Source organism: Cnephaeus nilssonii (genome assembly GCF_951640355.1).
Source record: "Cnephaeus nilssonii genome assembly, chromosome: 20".
In the NCBI taxonomy this organism is placed as follows: Eukaryota; Metazoa; Chordata; class Mammalia; order Chiroptera; family Vespertilionidae; genus Cnephaeus; species Cnephaeus nilssonii.
The window spans coordinates 45,726,354-45,751,761 of NC_137091.1; the positions used below are offsets into that span (position 1 = coordinate 45,726,354).

The following is a 25,408-nucleotide window of genomic DNA, read 5'->3' on the forward strand; positions in this document are numbered from 1 at the left end:
TCATCCCCAGTGTGGGGCATGCAGGAGGCAGCTGGTCATTAATTCTCTCTCATCATTGATGTTTCTAACTCTTCCTCTTCCTTCCTCTCTGAAATCAATAAAGATATATTAAAAAAAATTAAACTAACCGGAAAGTAACCCTGACTCCTCTATACACACATTTTGATGAATTAACATATTGAAGGACACTCCTGGAAGGCTGAAGAATATTCTGTTAAGACCCTCTCCTGAGACCTCCCCTAGGATTCCTGTCTGCAGAAGAAAGATAAAACACCTCAAGATAAAGGACCCGGCCGGCGTGCTCTCGGAGCAAGCCCACCCCTTTATCCCTCAGGTGTGTACCTCTGCTCTTCCTCCTAAGCTCTAAGGGCCCCTCGAGACTTGCAACCAGGGGAGCCGTGGGCAACAGCAGCTCATCCCAGGCTAACCCTCTGAACCTGCCTCCAAAGTCTCCCTTTTTTTCCTTAGACTTTTCAGTGAGCTGACAGCAGCCTGCCTGGGCTCACTCCTGTCACTGTGACTTTAACTTCCCGGTGAGTTCACACAGCCCAGCATGGTCCAATTCTTTCCGCTGTAAGGTGTCTAGAGAGCCGAAGCAGAGCCCCACCTGGGCGCTCTCCTGTTGCTTCTTCTATCCTAAGTCCTTCCTTTGTTTCACTGTCCCCAGCTGTAATAAATGTGCTCTCAACACACATGCACTGCCCTGGCCAGGTGGCTCGGTTGGTTGGAGTGTCATCCTGTACATCAAAAATTTGCAGGTTCGATTCTCCGTCAGGACACACACCTAGGTTTTGGGTTTGATCCCTGGGTCAGGGTACGTGCATGAGGCAACCAATCAATGTTTCTCTCTCACATTGATGTTTCTCTCTCTCTCTCTCCCTCCCTCCCTCCCTCCCTCCCTCCCTCCCTCCCTCCCTCCCTCCCTCTTCATTTCTCTCTCTCTAAAATCAATAAACCTATCCTTGGGTGAGGATTTTTTAAAAAACCACCTGGACTCGTATTGTGAAATCTTTCCTGCACCAAGTCAAGAATCCACATACTACCAGCCAGGTCAAGGCAGACCCACTCCAGGACCGGTCCCCATCTGGTCCCCATCTCAGTCATATATATATATATATATATATATATATATATATATATATATATATATATATATATATATAGACTGTGGAGTCAGGCAGAGGCTCAGAGCACAAGGTGTGAAAAAAAGCTGGACGGACCCACGTACACAGGGAGCTCATGTCGGCCTCTGTCAGGGAGCATTTGGGTACAGGTGTCAGAACCCCATTCAAACTGGCGGGAGCACAGAAGGGACGGGCTCACCTAAGAGGCTAGAAAGGTCTTCAGAGGTAGGTCTGGGAACTTAGCTTGGCTTTATTTCGTCAGTATAGGATCAACGTGAGGATGCTGTTAGTTTGTAGACTTCATATTAGAGTTGTGTGAAAGTAGCATATAGAGGTGATGAACGGCTGGGGGCCGGTAAGAGTTGGGCATGAAAATAAAAATGTTGGGGTATCAGGTGGAAATTGGGTTCGCAATGAGAAGAGGTCTGGAATTTGGGCCAGAGAGTTAGGACTGGTGTCCAATGTAAACTGGAGATGATTCTACTGAAGGAGGTCCACGTGGACTTCCTGGAATGGGAGGCGTGCCGGCTAAGGTCCGAGTTGTGCCTGAGATCAGGTTTGGAATTGACACAATGGTGACACCTAGTGTTTGGGTCAAGGTTGAGTTTGACTTACGTTCAGGGGTTCAGGGTTCAAGTCAAGAGTCATGATCAAGTCGCTTGATGTGAGCGATGGAGCTTGAGTTGACATTTGGAGCCAGGAGCTTGGTCAGGAAGAAGGTGCCATGTTGAGGTGTAAATTGGACTTGGTCAAGGATAAAGAAATACTGAGGGTTAGGCCTGAGTACCATTGAGGTTGCAGGTTAAGACTCTGGCTTGTGTAAAAAATGGAGTTGAGAGTTGTTTCTAAGTAAAGACTAAACTTGGAATTATGGTTGAAACCAGGGACTGCGGTGTTTCTCACCCTCTCATGAGCTCTTGATCAGATCTGGCCATGTCTTCTCATTGAATGCACCATGTCCACCAAGCAGGAGACCTTGAAGCCCTAACATCTCCATCTTCCTCACCACAACTTCCATTCAAAACATCGCAGTGGCCTGTTGACTTTCCATCTTGAATGCATCTTGAATTCATCTACTTATCACCATCTCCATCTCCCAAATGGCCTTATCTTAGTCCCCACCATCTCTCATTTGTAAAATAGCAATGGTCCCTTTCTGACTCCACGTCCACTTCTTATCTTCTTTCATAGAGCAGCCAGATTGACATTTTGAAAAGACCAATGTTAATACGTGACTCCTCTGAACCAAGTCCTAGATGTCCATCATCACCCACAACATAAAGTCCAACTCACCGGGACCTAGAAGGTCCTTCATTCTCTGGTTCCGTACGACCTCTGTTCTCTGAGCTCCGTCCGTCCGTACTCGCCCTCCATCTCAGACGTTTACACCTGCTGTTTTCCCTACATGATGCCCTGAAAATTCTTTACATTTTTTTCTAGTTTATGCTTATTGTTCTATCCACACTCACTATTTGTTACTTCCTGGTTCAAACTGCCGTCCCCCCCCCCTCTCCCCAGAAGTGCTTTCACAATCCTTTGCACATTTACTTCAGAGCACACATTAAAGTTATACATTTACATTTGCATATCAGTAATTTTATTATTTTTCCTTTTACACTTGGCTGTTAGTTCCTTGAAGGAAGGAATTCTTTGTGTCCAGGATTGAGCACCACTATATCCTCAGCACCCAGCCCCACCTGGTGTATAGCTGGTCTCCATACGTATTTTCTAAGGGTATAAATGATTGGGTCTGAAAGAGGTTGTAGGAAAAAGGCTGAAGCAAGAGCTACCATGGGAAGTAGGGTTAGGTTTGCTGGTTAATTTGAATTCCACATAGGGATTCTAATTTGAATTAAATTTATATTCATAGTTTGGGATTGTATTTGGCATCTTACCTGAGACTTTGAGTAAACATTGAGCCCCCAATAAGAAAGAGTTTGGTTATAGGACAAAAAAAACCACACCCCTCCATGCCAACTCACCCAGTGTGGCTCTGTGATTGAGCATCAACCTATGAACCAGGAGGTCACAGTTGGCTTTCCAGTCAGGGCACATGCCTAGGTTGTGGGCTCCATCCTCAGTGGGGGGCATGCAGGAAGGAGGCAGCCAATCAATGATTCTCTCTCATCATTGTTTCTGTTTCTCTCTCCCTCTCCCTCCTCTCTGAAATCAATAAAAAAATATTGTTAAAAAAACCTCCAAACCAGAGGGAAAACTGAATATGATATGAGATGAAGGGGCTCCATGGAGCATTAATTCACCAGCTTAGCAACCTCATCAAAGACCCTATCTCGCCCTGACCGGTTTGGCTCAGTGGATAGAGCGTCGGTGCCTGCGGACTGAAGGGTCCCAGGTTGGATTCCGGTCAAGGTCATGTACCTTGATTGAGGGCACATCCCCAGCAGGGGATGTGCAGGAGGCAGCTGATGGATGTTTCTCTCTCACTGATGTTTATAACTCTCTATCCCTCTCCCTTCCTCTCTGTAAAAAAAAAAAATCAATAAAATATATTAAAAAAATACCCTATCTCCATCTCTCTGTTTGTCCATCTACAGGGCCATGGCTTTGTCTAATGGCCTCTTCTCTCCACGGTTCCAGGAGGGCTGCCTCACTTCCAGAATTTACATGCATGCGGGACACTGTCTAACAGAGGGAAGGAGAACGCTTCTCGTGTCTCACTTTGGAAAGAAGAGAGCTGTTCCCAGAAGTAACCCTGTGGTCTCCCCCTCACTCTTCTTTGGCCAGAACTGCACCACACGTCCATTTCTACACAATCCCTGGACCGCAGACACGGGCTCCCATGCTCCGTGCAGTCAAGCTCATTTGTGGTCACATGAGGACAGCAGGCTCTCCCAACTAAATCAATGGCAGAAGGAGTGAGTGCTTGGGTAGGCAACAACAATGTCTATTATGGGACCAGTGATGGGCCAGAGGTAGAATTGGGTTAGAGGTCAGGACGGGGCTCAGGTGATGAATGAGTCATATTTTGGGGACTGATTTAGAAGTGTGTGTGTGTGAGGGGTCAATTCCACTATTAGAAGAAGCTGGGTGTCTGGTAGTAATGGTTCCCATCTCGCTCAAAGTAAAACCGAACTCCTCCCTTAGTCCTCAATCCTGTGTCGTCCGAGTCCCGTGATGTCGCTGACTTCATTGCCTGCCCTTCTCCCATTGGCTCATTCCGCTCCAGTCAAAACAGCTTCGGCTCTTTGGCCCCTTGAGTGTGGCTCTTCCACAAAATACCACGGCCTGGGCGAGTCTATTTTGAAGAAGTGGCGTTAGAAGAAGTTGAAGTTTAAAAAATTTGGCTCTCAAAAGAAATTTCAATCGTTGTACTGTTGATATTTGGCTCTGTTGACTAATGAGTTTGCCGACCACTGCCCTAGGGCATACTGGGGTGCCTCATGCCATCTCACCTGCATGTTCACGCTGTCGGGGACTCACTCACGGCTCCCAGGTAGCTACATGATGGATCCACCACATCCTTCAAGATCTTACTCAAATGTTCTCTTCACATGGAGTCTTCTAATGGTCTCACCTAACACTATAGCTTCAGGGGGAGAGACCCAATACTTCCCTATTCCTCCTCCTCTTACTTTCCTCCACAGCACGTACTGCCACCTAACAAACTACTTACTTTAAGTTCTTATTTTCCTGCTGAAGGTACCCACCCACTGGAACAAGAACTTCTGTGGAAAACAGGTCTGCTCTTTTGTGGATGCTGTGTCCTGAAGGGCCAGAATAGTTTCTGGCTCAGAGTCAAGGCTCACTGGGTCCTGATCTTGAATGAATGCAACGAGCAAAGATGATTGTGCCGAGAAATTGTATTATAATGACGACTATTCAAGTGTACGTCAATGTGAAATAAATCACATGAATCCTAATAGTGCCACAGTGTGAAGTATTACACAACAGTATAAATAAAGAAGAAATAATGCAAATGTGGCCAGAGGAAAATGTTCAGGATATATGATTGAGTAAATAAAATTGAACATTAGAGAATACTTACTACAGTCATTCTTTTTTGTTACAAATACATAGTATGTGTAGAAATCTATGCGTAATATGAGACATAGAGTCAGAGATAACAGCAAGCATTTCATGAGTGAAGTTGGGGAAAAAAACCTTCCCTTTTTTATTCATACCTTTATGTAAGGGTTGGTTTTTTTGGTTCAGACTCAAAGACACGTCTAGGATTCAGCCTGGAAAATTAATTTCCCATCGGCTGCTTAGAGTTAGGGTGTAGGGTCCAGGACACCCCTGAGGGGGCGGGGGTTTGAAGGCAAGAAAATTGACCACAGAAGTGACCCCAGGGTGAATTCCAGTTCTGAGCTGTGCAGGTCCTTGACTCCGGCTCCTGCCCCTCAGGGCCAGCACCTGGGAGCTGCCACTAGGAATGGTGGAGCTAGAAGGACTCCAAGGAGCCCCCGAGCCAACCCTAGACGTGCCTTTACCTGTCCTGGTTAGTGAGGGCAGGTGTAGAATTCGGACCAAGTGGAGCGGGTAGAGGTAGAATGCAGGCCGAGCAGTCACGGTGGAGGTAGGGTGGGGGTGCAGTAGTGGAGGTGGAGGTCGCATGCCGGCCTGTTGCTTTGGCTGCTTGAGGAGTTTTAGATAAGAACAGATGCGGGTAGGGGTGTCTCTGAGGTGAGCGCACCTGCGCACTAGGACCCTGCGGGTTGGGGCAGGGTGGGGGGAGGGGACGGGGGACTGGTGTGTTATAAAAGAGTCACCCTGCACAGAAGTGGACGGCCGTTGGCTCCCAACACAGCCTGAGCCCAGCTCGGACGGACGTACTGCAGGTGAGGAGGAGTCTCCTGTGGGGCGGGGCAGGTGAGCCTGGGTGGGCAGCTGACTCCGGCTCCTACAGAGAGAGGAGTAGAAGCCTGAACTCCTGGTAGTCACGGATGGATGAGGGACTGGAGGTCGGGAATTTTTTTTTTTTTCAATCTTTCCGCCTAAAAGGAATTGGAGATGCTGAATTATGGATGTGGAGGGATGGAAAGCCAGAATCCCCGGGGTTCCGAGGGCAAGGGTGTGTGGGGCCTGGACATCGGAGTGTGAGGAAGGAGACTTTTCTTTTGCACTGGGCTCCTGGTCTGAGGGAGGACGTGGGTACAGGCTAGGAATCCTGGGTCTGAGGAGGGAAGGGGTTAGGACCAGGGGTGCTGACCCATGAGCAGGGGGTGCTCCCTGTCCTGCTTCCTGAACTCTGTCTTTCCAGCCCCAGCGGAAGAGGCCCTTCCTCTGTAGCAGCCACAGAGGCTCACACAGGACACATGGCAGGTCCCCTGCTCCCAACCCTGCTGCTCCTATTGCTGTCCTTAGCCCTGGGATCTGCTGGACAAGAAGGTGAGGACCAGCATGGCAGTCCTGACCTTACCCCTGGGCCTCACAGTCCCCCACCTCCCCTCTCCAGGGCCCCCTCTCTCCAAGGAGCCCCTGAGTCAGGACCCTCCCCTGCAGCAGCCTCCTCCCATGGAGACTCTACCCCTGGGCTGTGGCCCCTTCCTTCCTGCTCCCTCCTGACTCCTGGGCTCCGGGTGCCCTCCAGGCTGCTTCCCGCCCTCCGTGTCTCTCCCATCAGATGCTGGGGTTGCCTCCAGACCAGCTGCTGCCCTGGGTTTCTGAATAGGCTCCCCCCCGTCTCTCTCCATCTCGGTCTGCAGCTGTCTCTGCCCTGGGCTCCGTGCCTGCCTCTGCCCTTCTCCACGTCACTCTGTCTGTCTGTCTGTCTCTCTCCATCACTGTCTCTGGGAATCTCTCTGCTGTGGACTCAGCCCTCCCCTGAGGCCTGCTACCCATGCTTTCTCCATGTCTCCACCCAGCCCACGGCAACGGGGAAAGGATTGTGAATGGAGCTACATGCCCAAGAGGCTCCCATCCCTGGCAGGTGGCCCTGATGCGCGGCAGGGACACGCAGTGTGCAGGGGTGCTGATCCGCGAGCAGTGGGTGCTCACTGTGGGCCACTGCCGACAATTGTAGGTGCCCGGGAGCCCGGGGATCGTGTCTCTCCTTCTGCGTCTCTGTTCCTGCTTCTCCCTCGGTCTGTGTCTCCCCCTCTTTCTGAGCCCCTGACCCTCTCCCGGTGTCTCCCCCCACCACACACACTCCGAGTCTCTGTCCCCCTTTCACGTTGGGTCTCTCTCTATGTCTCTGTGTGTCCTAGGGCTGTCTCCTCCCGCCCCGCCCCCGACCCCCTCTGGGTCACGGCGTGTCTCTCTCTGGTCACAGTGCCTACAACGTGCAGATGGGCAGCAATGTGTTGAATGATCCCAACGCCCAGGTGATCAGGGCCACAGAGTCCTTCGTCCACCCCCAGTTTGATGGTGCCAAAAAAGTGCATGACATCATGCTTGTGAAGCTGAGCCGCCCGGCCACGCTGTCACCGACTGTGATGACCCTCGCCGTCTCTTCCAAATGCACGAGCCCTGGGACCATGTGCATGGTTTCTGGCTGGGGCAGCACCACCGGCCGCCCTTTCGGTGAGACGAACCCCCAGGGGCCGGCAGCCCTGGCCCCAGCGTCCTCTTCCCTCAGACACAGGAGGCCTCGTGTCCCTCCTCCCATAGACCAAGGCGTCTAGACCCCCAACCCTGTCCTACGTCAGGGCCAGGAACCTGGAATCCAGCCCCCCTCCTACCTGAGACACAGTCCACCAGGCCCCAAGCCCTCTCCTTCACAGAACCGGAACCCCGATGCCCTGGCGTCCTCCTCCCTCAGATCCAGGAGCCCCGGCTGCTGGCGCCTCCTCCCCTTGATCCGGAAGCCATGCCCCCAGGCTTCCACCCCATCCTCCCAGGAGTCCAGGATCTTAGTGACCTCCTGACTCAGACCACAGACTTCTGTCCCGCAGTTGGGTCTCCAGAGGCCTAGGTGTGTCCAGGTTCTAGCCTGTTCTCCCTCAGACACGGGAGTCCTGGCCCCGGGGGCCTCCGCCTGCAGACCCAAGTGTCCAGGCCCCCAGCTGCCTCCTCCGCCTGACACAAGAGCCCAGACCCCCAGCCACCTTCACTCCTCAGACCAAGGACCCTGACGCCCAGCACCCTCCTCCCTCAAAGCCAGGATCGTCGACCCCTCGTCCTCCTCTTCTTCTTCTTCTTCTTCAGACCCAGGAGTTCAGACGCAAGGCCCTTCCTTCCTCGGACCTAGAGTCAGAGGACTGGGTCCTTTTCACGGCCCTGGCATCGAGTCCCTCGGGTCCTCCTCTCTCAGGGTCCCGTTCGCAGGTGTGGGCTTGCAGGCCAGGCCGCTGACCGTCCCCTCTCTCCTGCCTCAGAGACCTATCCATCGGAGCTCATGTGCACCAATGTCACCATCATCCGCCTGGAGGACTGCAGGAGGCACTTCCTGTACCTGAAGAGGCCTTACATGGTCTGCGGTGGCACCCACACCAGCAACACCAACGCCAATGTGGTGAGAGCCAGCCCCTCCCCTGCCCTGCCCTGGCCCTGCTTCCTCTCAGCACAGAGCCCCGCCTTCCCCACCATCCAGAATCCGGGGGGCTGACCCTGGTGCTGGGTTCTCCCTCGCACCCCCACATGCCCCACTTTTCTTCTTCTTTTTTTTCAAAAAAATATTTTTATTGCCCTAGACCAGTGGTCGGCAAACTCACTAGTCCACAGAGCCACATATCAACAGGACAACGGTGGAAATGTCTTTGGAGAGCCACATTTTTTAAACCTAAACTTCTTCTAATGCCACTTCTTCAAAATAGACTCTCCCAGGCTGTGGTATTTTGTGGAAGAGCCACACTCAAGGGGCCAAAGAGCCGCATGTGGCTCGCGAGCCGCCGTTTGCCGACCACGGCCCTAGCCAGTTTGGCTCAGTGAATAGAGCGTTGGCCTGCTGACTAAAGGGTCCCAGGTTCTATTCCGGCCAAGGGCACATGCCTGGGTTGTGGGCTCGCTCCCCTCGCTCCCAGTGGGGGATGTGCAGGAGGCGGCCAATCAATGATTCTCTCTCATCATTGATGTTTCTATCTCTCTAGCTCTCTCCCTTTCTCTCTGAAATCAATATATATTATTGATTTCAGAGAGGAAGTGAGATCGAGAGAGAGATAGAAACATCAATGATGAGAGAGAATCATTGATTGGCTGCCTCCTGCACGCCCCATACTGGGACTGAGCCTGCAACCTGTGCATGTACCCCTGACCGGGAATCGAACTGGTGACCTCTTGGTTCCTGGGTCTATGCTCAACTGCTGAGCCACACCTGGCCGGGCACACCCCACTTTGACCCTCTCTACTCAGTCCTCTGCCCAGGTCAGCGTGGGAGCCCCTGGAAGCTGGGAGTGGGCACACAGTCAAAGGGGAGGAACTGGAGTAAAAAATCATGGGGCTACAGACACAAACTTTAAGGGGACACCAAGCACTCAGTGACCAACATAAATTATATTCCAATGAAATGTGTAAACGTAGAATCTATTAAACAAAATCCATGATAAACAAAATATCAGGAATTTCAGCAGAAAGCAATCTGTTTTGACTGGATTTCCCATCGCTTCTGGCTCTAATCTGGGCCAGCACAGCAAGGCACCAGCCCTGTGTTTGTCTAAAGTCGGGATAACCTGTTTGCCATGGATTTTTCATAGGCATTGTAATATTTAAGGGATTGCATTAAAACACTCATTGCAAACTCTGAGTTGCCCCCCCCCCTGAAGTGAATAGCTTGATTGTTATCTTTGTACCCGGTCCTGGTTCCAGGCACAGGAGCCCCCCCCACCCGCCTCTTTGTTCCCCCTTCCCCATCTCTGTATCCTCCTCTCTGCCTCACCTCCCCTCATCTCTCTTTACACCCCATTTCATCTCTCTCTCTCTCTCTCTCTCTCTCTCTCTCTCTCTCTCTCTCTCTCTCTCTCTCCTCTCCCTCTCCCTCTCCCTCTCCCTCTCCCTCTCCCTCTCCCTCTCCCTCTCCCTCTCCCTCTCTGTGTTCTGCCTCTGTCATCTTACTTTTTCCAACTCTGCCTCTTTCTGCATCCACAACATTTCTGCGTCTCTGTCCCCTTCCTCCTTCCCTTTCTTCTCTCTATGCTTGTCTCTACCTCTCTCTGTTTCTCTCCCCATCCCCAATCTCTTAGCTCACATCTGCACTCTCAGCTTTCAGCAGCAGGGGGATGGAGCGTGTTTAAAGAGGGGCGTGGCCCTGGGCGGGTGCCTCAGCGGGTCCCAGCATTTTCCAGCTCAGCAAAAGCTTGAGGGTTCCATCCCCAGCCAGAGCACTTATGGGAGGCAAATGATCAATGTTTTTCTCTCACATCGATGTTTCTCTCTCTCCCTCTCAAATCAGTACAAACATATTATCGGATGAGGATTGGGGCGGGGGAGAGAGAGAGAGAGAGAGAGAGAGAGAGAGAGAGAGAGAGAGAGAGAGAGGTGATGGTACAGGACTGTGTGTCCTAAAGAATAGTAAGGGCGTTCCCCCTTGCCCCACAGTGAGGGCCTGATTCATGAATGTGCAAGATGTTCTGGGACACAGAACCCCGCCCCACACCCGGGACAATCCCACGCTTGCCCTAACGCACTCCTCTTGCTGTCGTGAAACTCATACATCTGAATATGGGGGTCAGCATGTTCATTTTGCACTGGACCCTCTTAATGAGATCACTGTTCCTGCCCCTGGTTTCCAGGACTACCCTTTTCCCCACTCCTGGGTAAGGGAGTGTATAGGCTCCCTGGAGATAAAGCTCCCTCTCTGGCTGGCTTGGCAAAGAGTCATTGAGGATGGAAAATAGATGAAGCTCTGACTTCTGGGAAGCTCCGCCCCCTCCCTGTGATTGGTCCCCTTGTCTGGGGCTCGCATTCATTCCTGCTCTCCCATTGGTCCACAGAGATAAGGGGTATCCTCCCATTGGTCAGGGTGAAAGACTGTGGTCTGGCAGAACCAAGACCCAATCACCATGGGGTGTAGGAGACCTCGGTTCTGGTTGCTCTGAAGCCAAAACCGAATCTGCTCTCTCTCCCGCCCAGGGTGACTCAGGGGGACCACTGGTGTGCAACGGCGCCCTGCGAGGCCTAGTGTCCCGGGGACCTTCGACTCCATCCCTGAACCCGGTTGTCTTCACTGCGATATGCAGATACAGCGAATGGATAGAGGATACCATAAGAAGATATTCCTAATCTCTCCATACGCCCATCTCTCGCTTACTTTGCCCTGAACAGGAAATCCACAGAAATAAAGCATCAATTATATAAAATCATATTGGACTTTAGCATTTTTCTTTTAAAAAAAAATGAATTTATTGGGGGTGACATTGGTTCACAAAACCATACAGGTTTCAAGTATACAACTCAATAAAACATCATCTGGCCCTGGCCGGTTTGGCTCAGTGGATGGAGCGTTGGCCTGCGGACGCAAGGGTCCCAGGTTCGATTCCAGTCAGGGGCACGTACCTTGGTTGCGGGCGCATCCCCAGTAGGGGGTGTGCAGGAGGCAGCTGATTGATGTTTCTCTCTCATCAATGTTTCTGGCTCTCTGTCTCTCTCCCTTCCTGTCTGTAAAAATCCAATAAAATATATTTTTAAAAAAACATCATCTGCACACTGCATGGTGAGCCCATGGCTCCAAGCAAAGTGTCTTTCTGTCCTATTCCCCTTCCCTGCTCACTTCCACGTACCCCCAACCCCCTTTCCCTCTGGCTATCTCCACACTGCTATGTCTATGTGTTATGTATATATGTGTGTGTGTTTTTGTTAAGACCTTCAACTTTTTTCATTCAGTCCTTCAACTCTCCTCCCCTCTGACAGCTGTCAGTCTCTTCCATGCCTCTGTTTCTAGTCTGCTCATCAGTTTATTTTGTTCATTAGATTCCAAGATAAGTGAGATCCTATGGTCTTTGTCTTTCTCTGATCGGCTTATTTCACATAGCATCCAGGCCCATCCATGCTGTTGCAAAAGATAAAATCGCCCCCTTTTTTATGGCCGTGTAGTATTCCATTCTGTAAATGTACCACAGCTTTTTTATCCACTCATCTGCTGATGGGCACTTGGGGTGTTTCCAGATCTTTGCTATTGTAGATAAAGCTGCAATGATCATAGGGGTGCATATATTCTTCCGGAATAGTGTTTTGGGATTCTCAGGATATATTCCCAGAAGTGGGCTTGCTTGGTCAAAAGGCAGTTCCATTTTTTAAAAAATATATATTTTATTGATTTTTTACAGAGAGGAAGGGAGAGGGATAGAGAGCTAGAAACATCGATGAGAGAGAAACATCGACCAGCTGCCTCCTGCACACCCCCTACTGGGGATGTGCCCGCAACCAATGTACATGCCCTTGACCGGAATCGAACCAGGGACCTTCCAGTCCGCAGACCGACGCTCTATCCACTGAGCCAAACCGGTTTTGGCAAGGCAGTTCCATTTTTAATTTTTTTTTTTTGAGGAAACTCCATAACGTTTTCCACAGTGGCTGTCCCAGTCTGTATTCCCACCAGCAGTGCACTAGGTTCCCTTTTCTCCGTATCCTGGCCAGCACCTGCTGTTTGTTGATTTATTGATGGTAGCCATTCCGGGAGGTGTGAGGTGGTATCTCATTGTGGTTTTAAGTAGCATCTCTCTGATGATGCGTGACACGGAGTATTTTTTCATGTCTGTAGGCCATCTGCATATCCTCTTTGGAGAACTCTCTATTCAGGTCCTTTGTCCATTTTTCAGTTGGGTTGGTTGTCCTCCTGGTGTTGAGTTGTATAAGTTGTTTATATACCTTGGAAATTAACCCCTTATCAGATGAGTCGTTGGCGAATACGTTCTCGCATTCAGTGGATTCCCTTTTCATTTTGCTGATGGTTTCTTTTGCTGTGTAGGAGCTTTTTAGTTTGATGTAGTCCCATTTGTCTCTTTTCTCCTTAGTTCCCTTTGCCCGAGGAGATATATCAGGAAAAATATTGCTACGAGAAATGTCTGTGATTTTATGGCCTATGGTTTCTTCTGGGATTTTTATGGTTTTCCAACTTACATTTAAATATTTTATCCATTTTGAGTTTATTCTTGTGAGAGGTGTAAGTTGGTGGTCTAATTTATTATTATTTTTTGCATGTACCTGTCCAATTTTCCAACACCATTATTGAAGAGACTATTTCTGCTCCATTGTTTGCTCTTGCCTCCTTTGTTAAATATTATTTGACCATTGACTTTAGCATTTTTCAACCATCATATTAACCATCAACAGTGTGCCAGGTGTGTAAACAAATCAATATGCAAAAACCCACAACCCAAACACAAAACACAAAACCCTCAGTGCTGGTAAAGATGTAGTGAGACCACAGCCTTCTCCCCCTCCTCACGTTTCTTCCCCGTGCCCCCCCGCCCCCCCCCGGGAACTGTGAATTGCTACAATTTTTATGGAAGGCGGTTGAGCAAGTTGAATTAAAAAATAAACACGTATCCATCACTTTTGACCTAGTAATAATAGTAAATCCAAAATGTAAGCAAGCCCTAACCGGTTTGGCTCAGTGGATAGAGCATCGGCCTTCGGACTGAAAGGTCCCAGGTTCGATTCTGGTCAAGGGCATGTACCTTGGTTGCGGGCACATCCCCAGTAGGAGGTGTGCAGGAGGCAGCTGATCGATGTTTCTCTCTCTTTGATGTTTCTAACTTTCTATCCCTCTCCCTTCCTCTCTGTAAAAAATCAATAAAATATATTTTTTTAAAAAAGAATCACTTAAAAAAAAAGCCAACCCAACCCAAATGTAAGCAAGGTTTGAATTCACTACACATTGTCGTAGCAAAGCAGTGGAAACTCTGAACTTGTCCCAAAGTATTGGATTGTTTATGTAAACTATAAACCGATTTAGGACAGGATACTGATAAATGTCTTCATGAAGTAATGACGCAGACTTGTTAGTGTCATGCCATAAGGTTCAGGCTATCTGACACTGACTGAAAATAAAAACATACCAATGTGTAGATGCCTGTTGCCCTTGCCGAGTAAAATGAAATATTCGCAGAGTAAAGAGCATGGGCCAAACCGCATCTCCTTCCTTCCATTTTCTTCTCTGTGCCCATGCACTTTTATAACCTGAAAAACACAGGTGGGAACTGCTGAAGGTCTAGGGTTGGAAAAAGGAGACCTTAAGAGAGAAGGAGAGAAAAGGCAAGTGTATCTGACCTTGAACCCTCACCCTGCCTCTTGACCTCACTTGTTTCTCACATTCTCCAGGCCATTTGTAAAATTGGAGAAAAGAGAGAGAGAGTGAGAGAAGGAGACCCGGAGGAGGAGAGTATCAATAGAGTTTACTAAACTCAGAAAAAAGAAAGAAAGAAAAGTTGTTGGTGAAGATTAAATGAGATGTAAGCATATAACTTTTGGCACATAGAGGTGCCAGATAGACGTTATCTTTCTCAAATCTACTGCTCAAATGTTAATAAAGAGATACATTCCACTTTCAGTCACTAATTTAACACTTACTTGTAAGGCCCCAGGGGTTGCACTACATGAGTCCCTATCCTTGCTGGAGGCTAGGAACAGTAGTAGTTAGCATAATAAATGTGAGAAGTTCCTCAGAAGGCTGATGGACTTGTCTTCAGCAGGGCTGAAGATCTGCATGTTATTATCTGCTGCCAAACAGCTGAGGGCAATTCCCCTAACCCCATGGTCAGCAAACTGCGACTCGTGAGCCAGATGCGGCTCTTTGGCCCCTTGAGTGTGGCTCTTCCACAAAATACCACGGCCTGGGCGAGTCTATTTTGAAGAAGTGGCGTTAGAAGAAGTTTAAGTTTAAAAAATACGGCTCTCAAAAGAAATTTCATTTGTTGTGCTGTTGCTATTTGGCTCTGTTGACAAATGAGTTTGCCGACCACTGCCCTAACCTGATAATCCTTTATTGTTTACCAAACCTTACCTTTGATATGTGTATCTGCTTTGCTAAAGGGAAAAATGTGTGAATAAAAAGTCGTGGGTCCTGACATTCCGAGAGCCACTCCATTAGAGAGCTGGTTTCCACCTGGTTCCCCAGGCCTTCCAAATTTATCTTTCTTGTCTATTTCTATCCATTTATGTCGCAGCCCCTTCTCCAGATTCCTGAACCCTTGCAGTGAAAAGACTGCGGCATATCCTTATGGAATTGCATGCTAGCTTGTGAAACTAGGCAATGAACAAATGCATATAAAATAAATTTTGATGTAGAGTTAAGCGCTGCCATAAAATATGGTGGATGGTAAGAGGATCGGGGGTGATAGAAGAGCGGCATTTTATTCAGAATGGCGGGAGAAGGCTTCCAGGAGAAGGTGACATTTGGAAGAAGCAGGATTTAGCAGAGACGGAGAACCTGGTGGTCCGGGGGTAAGAAGATTGAAGAGAGAGGGTCCAAGTGTCAGAAAGGGGCCCCCTCCAAGCCCTGCAGTCTTCTGACTGTTAATTTAAAAATGACTCAGCAAGAAACAAAATGTGTCTTGGTCCTGTGATCCTACTCTAGTGGGGAAACGGAAACAGCAGAGGGCTTTGCTTTGTTTCATGCGATGAAAAGGGAGGAGAACCTATCAAATGTGTCAGAAACGCCCCAGTGCAGCTGTGGATGAGATCCAGGAGGTGAGATCCAGGCAGGTGTGTAGGGAAAGGGATGCTTTTGCTGGGAACAACAGCTGAGGGCCATTCCCCTAACCTGATAATCCTAGTTGTTCTTCATTACCCACAACATAAAGTCTAACTCACCACGACCTACAAGGTCCTTCATCCTATGGTGACATCTCATGTTTGCCCCCTCCGAGAATTTTCCTAAGGGTCTCAGTTGTGCAGAAGGAGAAATCTTTCCCCAGAAGCCATGTGAGGGCATCTATTCCAGGCAAGTCACCGAGGGTATCGTCTTTGCAGTTGGCGGCAGAGGGGCTGACCCAGGCCAGACAAGTGGCTCTTGAAACCTCTCTCTTCCCTCATCTCTCCCACCCTGCAGAGGCTGGGGGAGTGGCAGCGGGTGACTCCAAACAGTTGTCGCCAACAGAGGACTTCCCTATCTCTACTGAGTGAGAGAAAGAGTCAGAAGACCTCCTTTCCCTGCAGGAAACTCAGCACAGGAATGGAGGCTGTTGAACGTTTGCTTTGCTTTTCTTGGGAACTCCTGTTAGCGGAATGAGGCTCGGGGAGAGGAGAGTTAAAAAGGGTGACGGGCCCTGACCGGTTTGGCTCAGTGGATACAGCGTTGGCCTGTGGACTGAAAGGTCCCAGGTTCGATTTGGTCAAGGGCATGTACCTTGGTTGCGGGCACATTCCCAGTAGGAGGTGTGCAGGAGGCAGCTGATCGGTGTTTCTCACTCATCGATGTTTCTAACTCTCTATTCCTCTCCCTTCCTCTCTGTAAAAAAATCAATAAAATATATTTAAAAAAATTTTTTTAAAGAAGAAGAAGAAGAAGAAGAAGAAGAAGAAGAAGAAGAAGAAGAAGAAGAAGAAAAGGGTGATGGGGAATGTCCATGAAGTAGAGAGTCTGAGGCTAGAGAGCACACAAGCTTCTGCTCCCTTTCTGAGTGTTAGCTCCTGACATTTGTGCTGACTCTGCCATTCATGTTGGTTTGGCACTGGACTGGGTTCCCTACCACAGCTGCCGGCTCCTGTGATTGGTTTCTGGGAGAGCAATGCTCTCTTCCCAATTGCCCAGGGAATGGAGACATGGATTTCCGTGCTCCTTCAAAGACGCCTCATTTCCAAGATGAAAAATCTTGGGATTTGCTGCTATAGATATAATTCTCTCTCTCTCTCTCTCTCTCTCTCTCTCTCTCTCTCTCTCTCTTTCTTAAATATATATATATATATTTTTTATTGATTTCAGAGAGGAAGGGAGAGGAAGAGAGAGACAGAAACATCAATGATGAGAGAGAGAATCATTGACGGCTGCCTCCTGAACGCCCCCTCCTGGGGATCAAGCCCTCAAGCTGGGCATGTGGCCTTGACCGGAATTGAACTTGAGACGCTTCAGTCCGCAGGCCCATGCTCTATCCACCGAGCCAAATCGCTAGGGCCATATAACGCTCTCTTTCCCATTTGCTGCAACTTCTATCCTCAGGACTCTTCCTGACTATATCCCCTCACGGAAGCCCCACCCCCTCTTTTAATGGTCAGGGATAACTCTATGGTGACATCTCATGTTTGCAATAAGGTTTAGTTTGGCTTATCATTGTGGATTTGGGGTTCAAGTTAAGAGTCAGGGTTAAGGTTGGTTGAGGTGTGAGTTGTAGTTTGAGTCAGGAGATTGGTGAGGAAATAGATGCCATGTTGAGGTACAGAGTGAACTTGGTCAAGGATAAAGCAGTACTGCAGGTCAGAAGTTGCGGTGAGAGAGATGGAGATGTCGGGACTTCAAGGTCTTTTGCTTGGTGGACACAGTGCCATTCAATGAGAAGGCACGGTCAGATCCGATCAAGAGCTCATGAGAGAGTGAGAAAGACCACAGTCCCCGATTTCAACCAGAATTCCAAATTCAGTCTTTACTTTGAAACAGCTCCCATCTCCAATCTTTAAACAATTCTGAGTCTGAACTTGGAACCTCAAATTCTAAACTGGAAATGAAAGTTCAACACAACATAGAGGTCTTAGTAAAAAGACTTTGCCTATGGAAAACAACAACAACAAAACACTTTAAACCAGAAAGGAAACCCGCAGATGACAGGAGATGAAGGGGCTCCATGGAGCATTAATTCACCAGCTCAGCAACCTCATTAACCTTTTGCACTCAGATGTCGAGTGTGACTCGACACGGTTAGCATTAGAATAAAGGAATCGAGAAAAAAGCAAGCGAGTGCAAAGAGTTAAAGATACTGACTATCACCATCACTTTCTCTCTGTTTGTCCATCCGCAGGGCTATGGCTTTCTCCCCCAGCCACTTCCCTCCCCAGTTCCAGGAGGGTTGACTCATTTACAGAATTTACACCCAGAAGGGACACTGTCTAACAGAGTCAAGGAGAACTCTTCTCCTGTCTCACTTATGGAAGAAGAGAGCAGTTCCCTGAAGTAAACCAGTTGGCTTCCCCTCACTCCTCATTGGCCAACATTGTATCACATGTTTATTTATAAACCAATCCCTGGGCAGCAGAAATGGGCCCACCCGTGCTTGGTGCAGTAAAGCTCAGTTGCAGCGGAGACCGGTTTGGCTCAGTGGATACAGCGTCGGTCTGCGGACTGAGGGGTCCCAGGTTCGATTCCGGTCAAAGGCATGTACCTTGGTTGCGGGCACATCCCCAGTAGGGGGTGTGCAGGAGGGAGCTGGTCGATGTTTCTCTCTCATTGATGTTTCTAGCTCTCTATCCCTCTCCCTTCCTCTCTGTAAAAAATCAATAAAATATATTTAAAAAAAAAAAAAAAAAGCTCAGTTGCAGTCACAATGAGCATAGCAGGTTTTCCAAACTAAATGAAGGTTCTGACAAATGGCAGAAGGAGTGCACGTTGGGTAGGCAACAACAATGCCCATGATGGGTCAACTTGTGGGACCGAGACAGAATTGGATTAAAGATCTGAATTGAGATAACAAGTGGACTCACACTAAGGCATGAAACATATTTTGGTGTCTGAGTTAGAAGTGAGGGTCAAAATGCGGCCCTCAGCCCAGCCCACCCTTCTCCCTCTGATTCATTCAGCTCCAATAAAAAAGTCAAAAGCTTACTCAAGTTGCAGTATGTTACTCAAACTTACTCAAAGTCAAGACCTTACTCAAGGTCTCCACCTACTGGAATGAGAGCCTCTTGGAAGGAATTTCTCTGTTTTGTTGATGTGGTGTCTCCTGAGAGGCCAGAACACATTCTGGCTCAGAGTAAATGCTTAGTGGAATGAACATAATGAGTAAAGATGAAAATACAAAGAAATGCATTCCATCATCATGATAATGAAAGCAATTCATATGTAATTTAATGTGAAACAGATGACATAAGTCAGAATAAAACTATAGTGTAGAACATTATACAACAAGTATCAAGGAAGGAGAAATGATCTAAACGTACATAGAAGAACAATTGTTTAAGATATTCTATAGATATACGGAATAAAAGCTTCCAATTAGATAATGTTCAGTACAGACTTTTGTTACACACACATATATAGTATGTATAGAAATAAAAGTATAATATGAGACACAGACTAAGTGAAAAACAGTACATATTTAGTAGGTGGAGTTAGGAAAGACTTCTCTTGAGATTCATACCCCAAGACTAAGGTCAGGTTCAGGCTCAAAGACACGTCTGGGATTCAGCCTGACAAGTTCCCACAAGCTGCTCAGAGTTACGGTGTAAGTTCCAGGCCACCCCTGAGTGGGGCAGAGGGCAAGGAAATTGGCCACAGTGGAGGACGCAGGGCACAGTCCATCCTGAGCCATGCAGGTAGGGCCTTGACTCCTGGTCCTGCCCCTCAGCGCTAGTACCTGGTCTCACCCTTCGTAGCTGCCACCAGGGATGGTGGAGCTGGAACGTGCTGGGGCCAAGCCCCTGACCTGGCCTCAGGAATGAGGGTGGAGGTAGAGTGCGGGCATATGGCTTGAGCTGCCTCCGGGGTTCCAGATAAGAGCAAATGCAGGTAAGATAACCCCAGAGTTGGGGTCACCTGAACTCCAGGACCATGAGAACTGGAGTGGGGCTGGTGTGCTATAAGAGGGCCACTCTGCACAGGGCTGGACACGGCTGAATTCCAACCCAGTCTGAAGACCACACCAGATCAGACCCACTGCAGGTGAGAGGAAATCCGATTTGGGGTGGGGCAGGTGTGTCTGCATGGACAGCCGACTCTTGCTCTTGAGGGCAGAGCACTAGACGGCCAAAATCTGGTTGTGAGAAGGAGGGGCTGGAGGGCTGGGGTTTTGGGTCTTTTACGTAAAAGGAACTTGGGACATAGAATTATAAATGGGGAAGAACAGAAAGGCTTTCGATTATAAATGGGGAGGGACAAAAAACCCGATCCCTAGGTGCATCTGCATGGAAGGGTGTCTCTGTCCTGGACTTCTGAGACTGAGGGAGGAGGTGGGTGCAGACTGGAGCTCCTGTGTCTGAGTGAAGAGAAGGGACCTGGAGACCAGGAGTCCTGCTTCCTGAACTCTCTGTCTTTCCAGCCCCAGCAGAAGAGGCCCTTCCTCTGTGGCAGCCACAGAGGCTCACACAGGACACATGGCAGGTCCCCTGCTCCCAACCCTGCTGCTCCTACTGCTGTCCTTAGCACCGGGATCTGCTGGACAAGAAGGTGAGGACCAGCCTGGGAGTCCTGACCTTGGCCCTGGCCCTCACAGTCCCCCACCTCCCCTCTCCAGGGCCCTCTCTCTCCAAGGAGCCCCTGAGTCAGAACCCTCACCTGCAGCAGCCTCCTCCCATGGAGACTCGACCCCTGGGCTGTGGCCCCTTCCTTCCTGCTCCCTCCTGACTCCTGGGCTCTGGGTGCCCTCCAGGCTGCTTCCCGCCCTCCGTGTCTCTCTCATCAGAAGCTGGGGTGGCCTCCAGACCAGCTGCTGTCCTGGGTTTCTGAGCAGGCGCCCCCCGTCTCTCTCCATCTCCATCTGCAGCTGTCTCTGCCCTGTGCTCCGTGCCTGCCTCTACCCTTCTCCACGCCTCCCTGTCTGTGTGTCTCTCTCCATCACTGTCTCTGGGAATTCATCTACTGTGGCCTCAGCCCTTCCCTGATGCCTGCTACCCATGTTTTCTCCATGTCTCCATCCAGCCCAGGATACCGGGGAAAGGATTATTAATGGAGTTGTATGTCCAAAAGGCACCCATCCCTGGCAGGTGGCTCTGTATTACAACAATGTGTTCCAGTGTGCAGGCGTGCTGATCCACAAGCGGTGGGTGCTCACCGTCGCCCACTGCCGCAGGAGGTATGGGACAGGGGAGCCACAGGGAGGTCCTTATCTCTCTCTCTCTCTCTCTCTCTCTCTCTCTCTCTCTCTCTCTCTCTCTCTCTCTCTCTCGGCTTCTGTTCCCCTAACTCTGGGTCTATGTTCCCCTATCTCAATCACAGTGTCTCCCACTCAATGTTGCCTTTTATTTTCTCCAAGTGAGTTCACTGTGCAAATGGGCAGTGATCTCCTGGTTGATCCAAATGCCCAGAAGATCAGGGCCACAGAGACCTACGTCCACCCCCGGTATGACATAAAGACAGATGTTCATAACATCATGCTTGTGAAGCTGAGCAGCCCTGCCAAGCTCTCGCCTACTGTGATGACAATCAACGTGCCCTCCAGCTGCAGACTGCCCAGGAGGAGTTGTACTGTCTCGGGCTGGGGCAGCGTCACCATGGATGTAGGTAAGGCTGCCTCTGTGACCCAGGAAGAGCCCAGCCCACAGCTCCCTTTTCCCGAAGACACAGGATACAGGTAACAAACCCAAGATCCCAGACCCACAAACCCCTCCTCCCTCCGCCAGACCCAGGAGCCCTGACCTTTAGACACCCCTCCCCGAGTCCCATAAGCCTCGGATCCCAGGCCTCCGTCCCTGAGACCAAGGGTAGAGCCCCCAGCCACGTCCTCATGCAGACCCAAGTGCCCAGGCCCTTAGCCCCCTCCACCATCAGACCCACCACTATTGGCCTGCAGATGCCTCCTCCCTTAAACAGAGGAGTCCTGGCCTCAGCACCCGCCCCCCCACCCTCAAACCCAGGAGTTCAGACACAAGTCCCTTCCTTGCTCAGAACCAGCAGTCCCATAGGACCCTTTACAGGACCGTCGTATTGAGTCGCCCAGCCCATCCTCTTCCAATAGCCAGGGCCCCCATTCTTTTACATCAGCGCCCATAGGTCCACCAGACCAAGCCCCTGACTTCCCGCTAACTCCCCCAGCAGTGGGAAACCCGTTAGCACTTATGTGCTCGAAGGTCAACCTCGTCTCCTACAAGGACTGCAGGCAGGATTACCCGACTGTGTTGAAGAAATTCACCATCTGTGCTGCTCCTGTGGACAGAAAGTCTTTCGCCTGCAGAGTGAGTCCCCTCCTCCCCTGCCCTGGGTCCTGTCTCCCCCTCCATCCAGTGTCGGGGGGCCTGACCCTGGTGCTGAGCCTTCCCTCACACCTTACCAGTCCCACTTTCCTGGCTCTCTCTCCTCAGTTCTCTGCCCGGGACAGGGTGGGAGCCCATGGGGGCCTGCGTGGCCTTGGGGGTGGGCACAAAGCTGAAGGATAGAAACTGGGGGTGGGAAATGGGGCTGGGACTATGGGGCAGGGCAGTGAGGCATGGGCTACAAGCACAAGCTTTAAGGGCACACCAAAAGCTCAGTGACCAGGATAGATCATATTCCAATGACATATTTAAAACATAATCGATGATCAGCAACATCAGAATTTTCAACAGAAAAAGCAACCAGAATGGGCTGGATTTTCTACTTGCTTTGGGCTCCTATATGGTTCAGAAGATCACCATATTGACCCAGTCTTTATCTGAAACTGGAATACCAGGTTCCTCAGGGATGTTGTTTTTCGTATTAAACTTGATTTTTAAAACATGCTTTAAAGTGCAGTCACTGACAAGTGCCTGAGGCTCATGCCCTGCTTCTGTGTCTGTGTATCAGGTTCTAATTCTGAAGAAAGAAGGAGCCCTTCTCTTGTCCCCTTCCTCATCTCTCTAACCTCCTCCCTGTCTCTCAGAACCAGCTAGCCTCACCTCTGCTCACACCTCATTTCATTTCCTGGTTTCCTCTTCTCTCTCTCTCTCTCTCTCTCTCTCTCTCTCTCTCTCTCTCTCTCTCTCTCTCTCTCTCCTTCCTTCTTTAGACCCCCACTATCTTTGCTCTCATGTGCACTCTCAGCTTTCAGGGATGGTGAAACGGTGTGTGTTAGGAAGAGAGGTGATGGGACAGGGCTGTATGTTCTTTAAAATGGGGGGGGGGGGGTTCCCCTTTGTCCCCCCGCGCTGAGGGCCTGATTCATAATTCTGCAAACTGTGCAGGGACACAGAGTCGCAAACTCGCGACAGCCCCGCACTTGGTTTAACGCACTCGCTTTTGTTAAACTTCATATATTTGAACCAGGTGGTCGGTACTTTTATTTTGCACTAGATCCTGTAAATTAGGGCATTGGTCCCGCCCCTGCTTTCCAGAACTACCCTGTCCCCCATCCCTGGGTAAGGAAATGCATGGGATTCCCTGGAGGTAATGCTTCCTCTCCCAGGGGCTTGACAAATAAATGGGGCTCTTACACCCTGGAAGCCCCGCCCCCCTCCCTGTGATTGACTAGGGCTCAAGCCAATGTCCTCCGAAAACCTGTTTGGTCCTCCCCATGATAGCATTCATTCCTGCTCTGCCATTGGTCCGCAGAGACAATGAGTCTCTTCCCATTGGCCAGGGTGGAAGGCTGTGTTCAGGCAGGACAAAGACTTGATAACCAGGGAGGTCTATGGGACCTCATTGCTAGTTACTCAGAAACGGAAGCTAATCTGCTCTCTCCCCTGCAGGGTGACGCGGGGAGCCCGCTGATTTGCCAAGGTACCCTGCAAGGCCTGGTGTCCTCTGATTATTTCCCGTGTCGTCCACCCTTCCACCCCATCATCTACATCCATGTATGCAAATACAGCAAATGGATCTTTGAAACCATGATAAACAGTTGCTAATCTCTCCATCCCTATGCCCTGAACAGGAAATTCATAGAAATAAAGTCATCCATGACTTGCAGCCATATTTGACTTTATCATTTCTCAAAGTTACATTAAATATGTCAACAATATCCTAATCAAATTATAAAATTATCAAAAATCTATAGGCAAAACAGAAAAACGTCAGTGCTGGTGAAGATGCAGGGAGACCCACAGTGTTCTCCAGTAGAACTGTCAACTGCTGCAATTTTTATCACACAAGGTGAGGCAAGGTGAATCCACAGTCTCATACATCACTTTTGAGCTATTAATTCTGGTAAATCCGAAATGTGGGCAAGGTTTGAATGCATCACAACACTATTTGTCATAGCAAAGCAGTGGAAGCGCTGAACGTGTCCCAAATTATTCAATGGTTTATGTCAGCAACAAACGGACGTGGGTCAGGAGACTCATGAAGCTGTTCGGGATAATACTTATGCAGAACAGGTGGTGTCACACAAGAATGTGCATGCTCTCTGATGTTAAATGAACACGGGGGAGATGCAAAAAAATGTACAGGCAATGAGCCTCACCGTGTCAAATGAAATATTCACAGAAAAGTATCTCAAGGAACAAGAACCAGCCTGCCTGTGGACGGAGTTGTGGGTGCCTCCTTCCTCCGTTCCCCTTTCTGTGCCTGCGCACTTCTACCGCCTGAAAAATACAGGTGGGGACCTCTGAGGAGCCAAGGGTGGGGCGAGGAGACCTTCGAAGAGGCAGGAGGGAAGGAAAAATGTAACTGATTTTGAACCCTAACTCTGCCTCCTGGCCCCTCTGATACAGTGGCGTGTTTCTGTCCATTTCCTAGCCATCAGTTTTCCCCACCCATAAAATGAGAGAGAGAGAGAGAGAGAGAGAGAGAGAGAGAGAGAGAGAGAGAGATGCCTACTTCACCCGTGTCCAAAGGGATGTGAAAGTGGTTCTGAGCATGTCACAGGCAACAAACTAGGAGAGGGGGAGCAGGTTTTCAGAAAGGTCAGTGTTGGCATGCAGACAGGACACAGGAGTAAGAGAGCGAACAATGGGGGTGGACACAGGGTTAGGTGGGCTCCTGTTCTCACAGAAATGGGGGAAGGGGCCTCGGGAAGAGGGAAGAGAGGGAGGAATGGGGAGTCCCCTGAGCCTCAAAGCCTGGCAAGGTCTCCAGATCCCTGGTCTCCTGGGCTTACTGGACAACCACACTGCAGACCCTGCTGACTGAGGGATGGTCTCCCCAAAGACTCACGCTCCCACCATCTCTCTATATTTCCCCCCACAAGTCCCTTCTGGTCAACATGATCTTTCCGCTTCACATCTAACCCCTCGTTTGAGTCTCCTTTAACCCCCAACTAAGCACCCACATATTGAAGAAATTCTGGAGACATCAATATTCTGCAGAGAGGAAACTAAGAGCCCTCCTCTCACAAAGTCCGGGAGTGTAAGCTCCCAATCCATCCTCCCTCAGACCCAGAGTTCAGGCGCCTAGCCCCTGCTCCCTCAGACTCAGGAGTCCAGGCCTCAAGCCCCTCCTCCCTCAGACCCAGGAGTCCAGGCCTCCAGCCCCTCCTCTCTCAGACCCAGAACTCCAGGTCCCCAGCACCCAGCACCCTCCTTCAGACCTGGGCTGTTTGGTACCCAGACCACTTTTTTTTTTTTTTGTCTCAGACCCAGGAGTTCAAACCCCAAGGTCACTCATATCTCAGACCCTGGGTCCTGGATCCCAATAACCTTCTCTCCCAAACCCCAAATTCAGAACTTCCATCCTTTCTTTCTCAGACACAAAACTGTGGACC

General features: G+C 49.7%; 3 protein-coding genes across 4 annotated transcripts in view; 2 read left to right on the forward strand and 1 right to left on the reverse strand.

Annotated features, from left to right (window-relative positions):
* Positions 1 to 25,408, reverse strand: part of LOC307116555 (kallikrein-7-like) — a 60,052-nt gene that overhangs the window by 15,397 nt on the left and 19,247 nt on the right. The gene's annotated exons all lie outside the window — the stretch shown is intronic.
* On the forward strand, positions 5,855 to 11,299 carry LOC307116556 (kallikrein-7-like). 2 transcript variants are annotated; one of them, XM_079800634.1, is made up of 6 exons: positions 5,855 to 5,923; positions 6,346 to 6,473; positions 6,950 to 7,103; positions 7,357 to 7,607; positions 8,402 to 8,538; positions 11,091 to 11,299. In XM_079800634.1, exons 2-6 carry the CDS (start codon positions 6,401 to 6,403, stop codon positions 11,238 to 11,240), a joined length of 765 nt encoding a protein of 254 aa, XP_079656760.1. In that variant the 5' UTR covers positions 5,855 to 5,923; positions 6,346 to 6,400; the 3' UTR covers positions 11,241 to 11,299. The 2 variants fall into 2 exon arrangements, with proteins under 2 accessions (XP_079656760.1, XP_079656761.1); XM_079800635.1 differs by lacking the exon at positions 5,855 to 5,923 and adding an exon at positions 6,173 to 6,181.
* On the forward strand, positions 19,661 to 23,675 carry LOC307116553 (kallikrein-7-like). The gene is made up of 6 exons (XM_079800630.1): positions 19,661 to 19,764; positions 20,141 to 20,268; positions 20,740 to 20,893; positions 21,074 to 21,321; positions 21,853 to 21,992; positions 23,460 to 23,675. Exons 2-6 carry the CDS (start codon positions 20,196 to 20,198, stop codon positions 23,613 to 23,615), a joined length of 771 nt encoding a protein of 256 aa, XP_079656756.1. The 5' UTR covers positions 19,661 to 19,764; positions 20,141 to 20,195; the 3' UTR covers positions 23,616 to 23,675.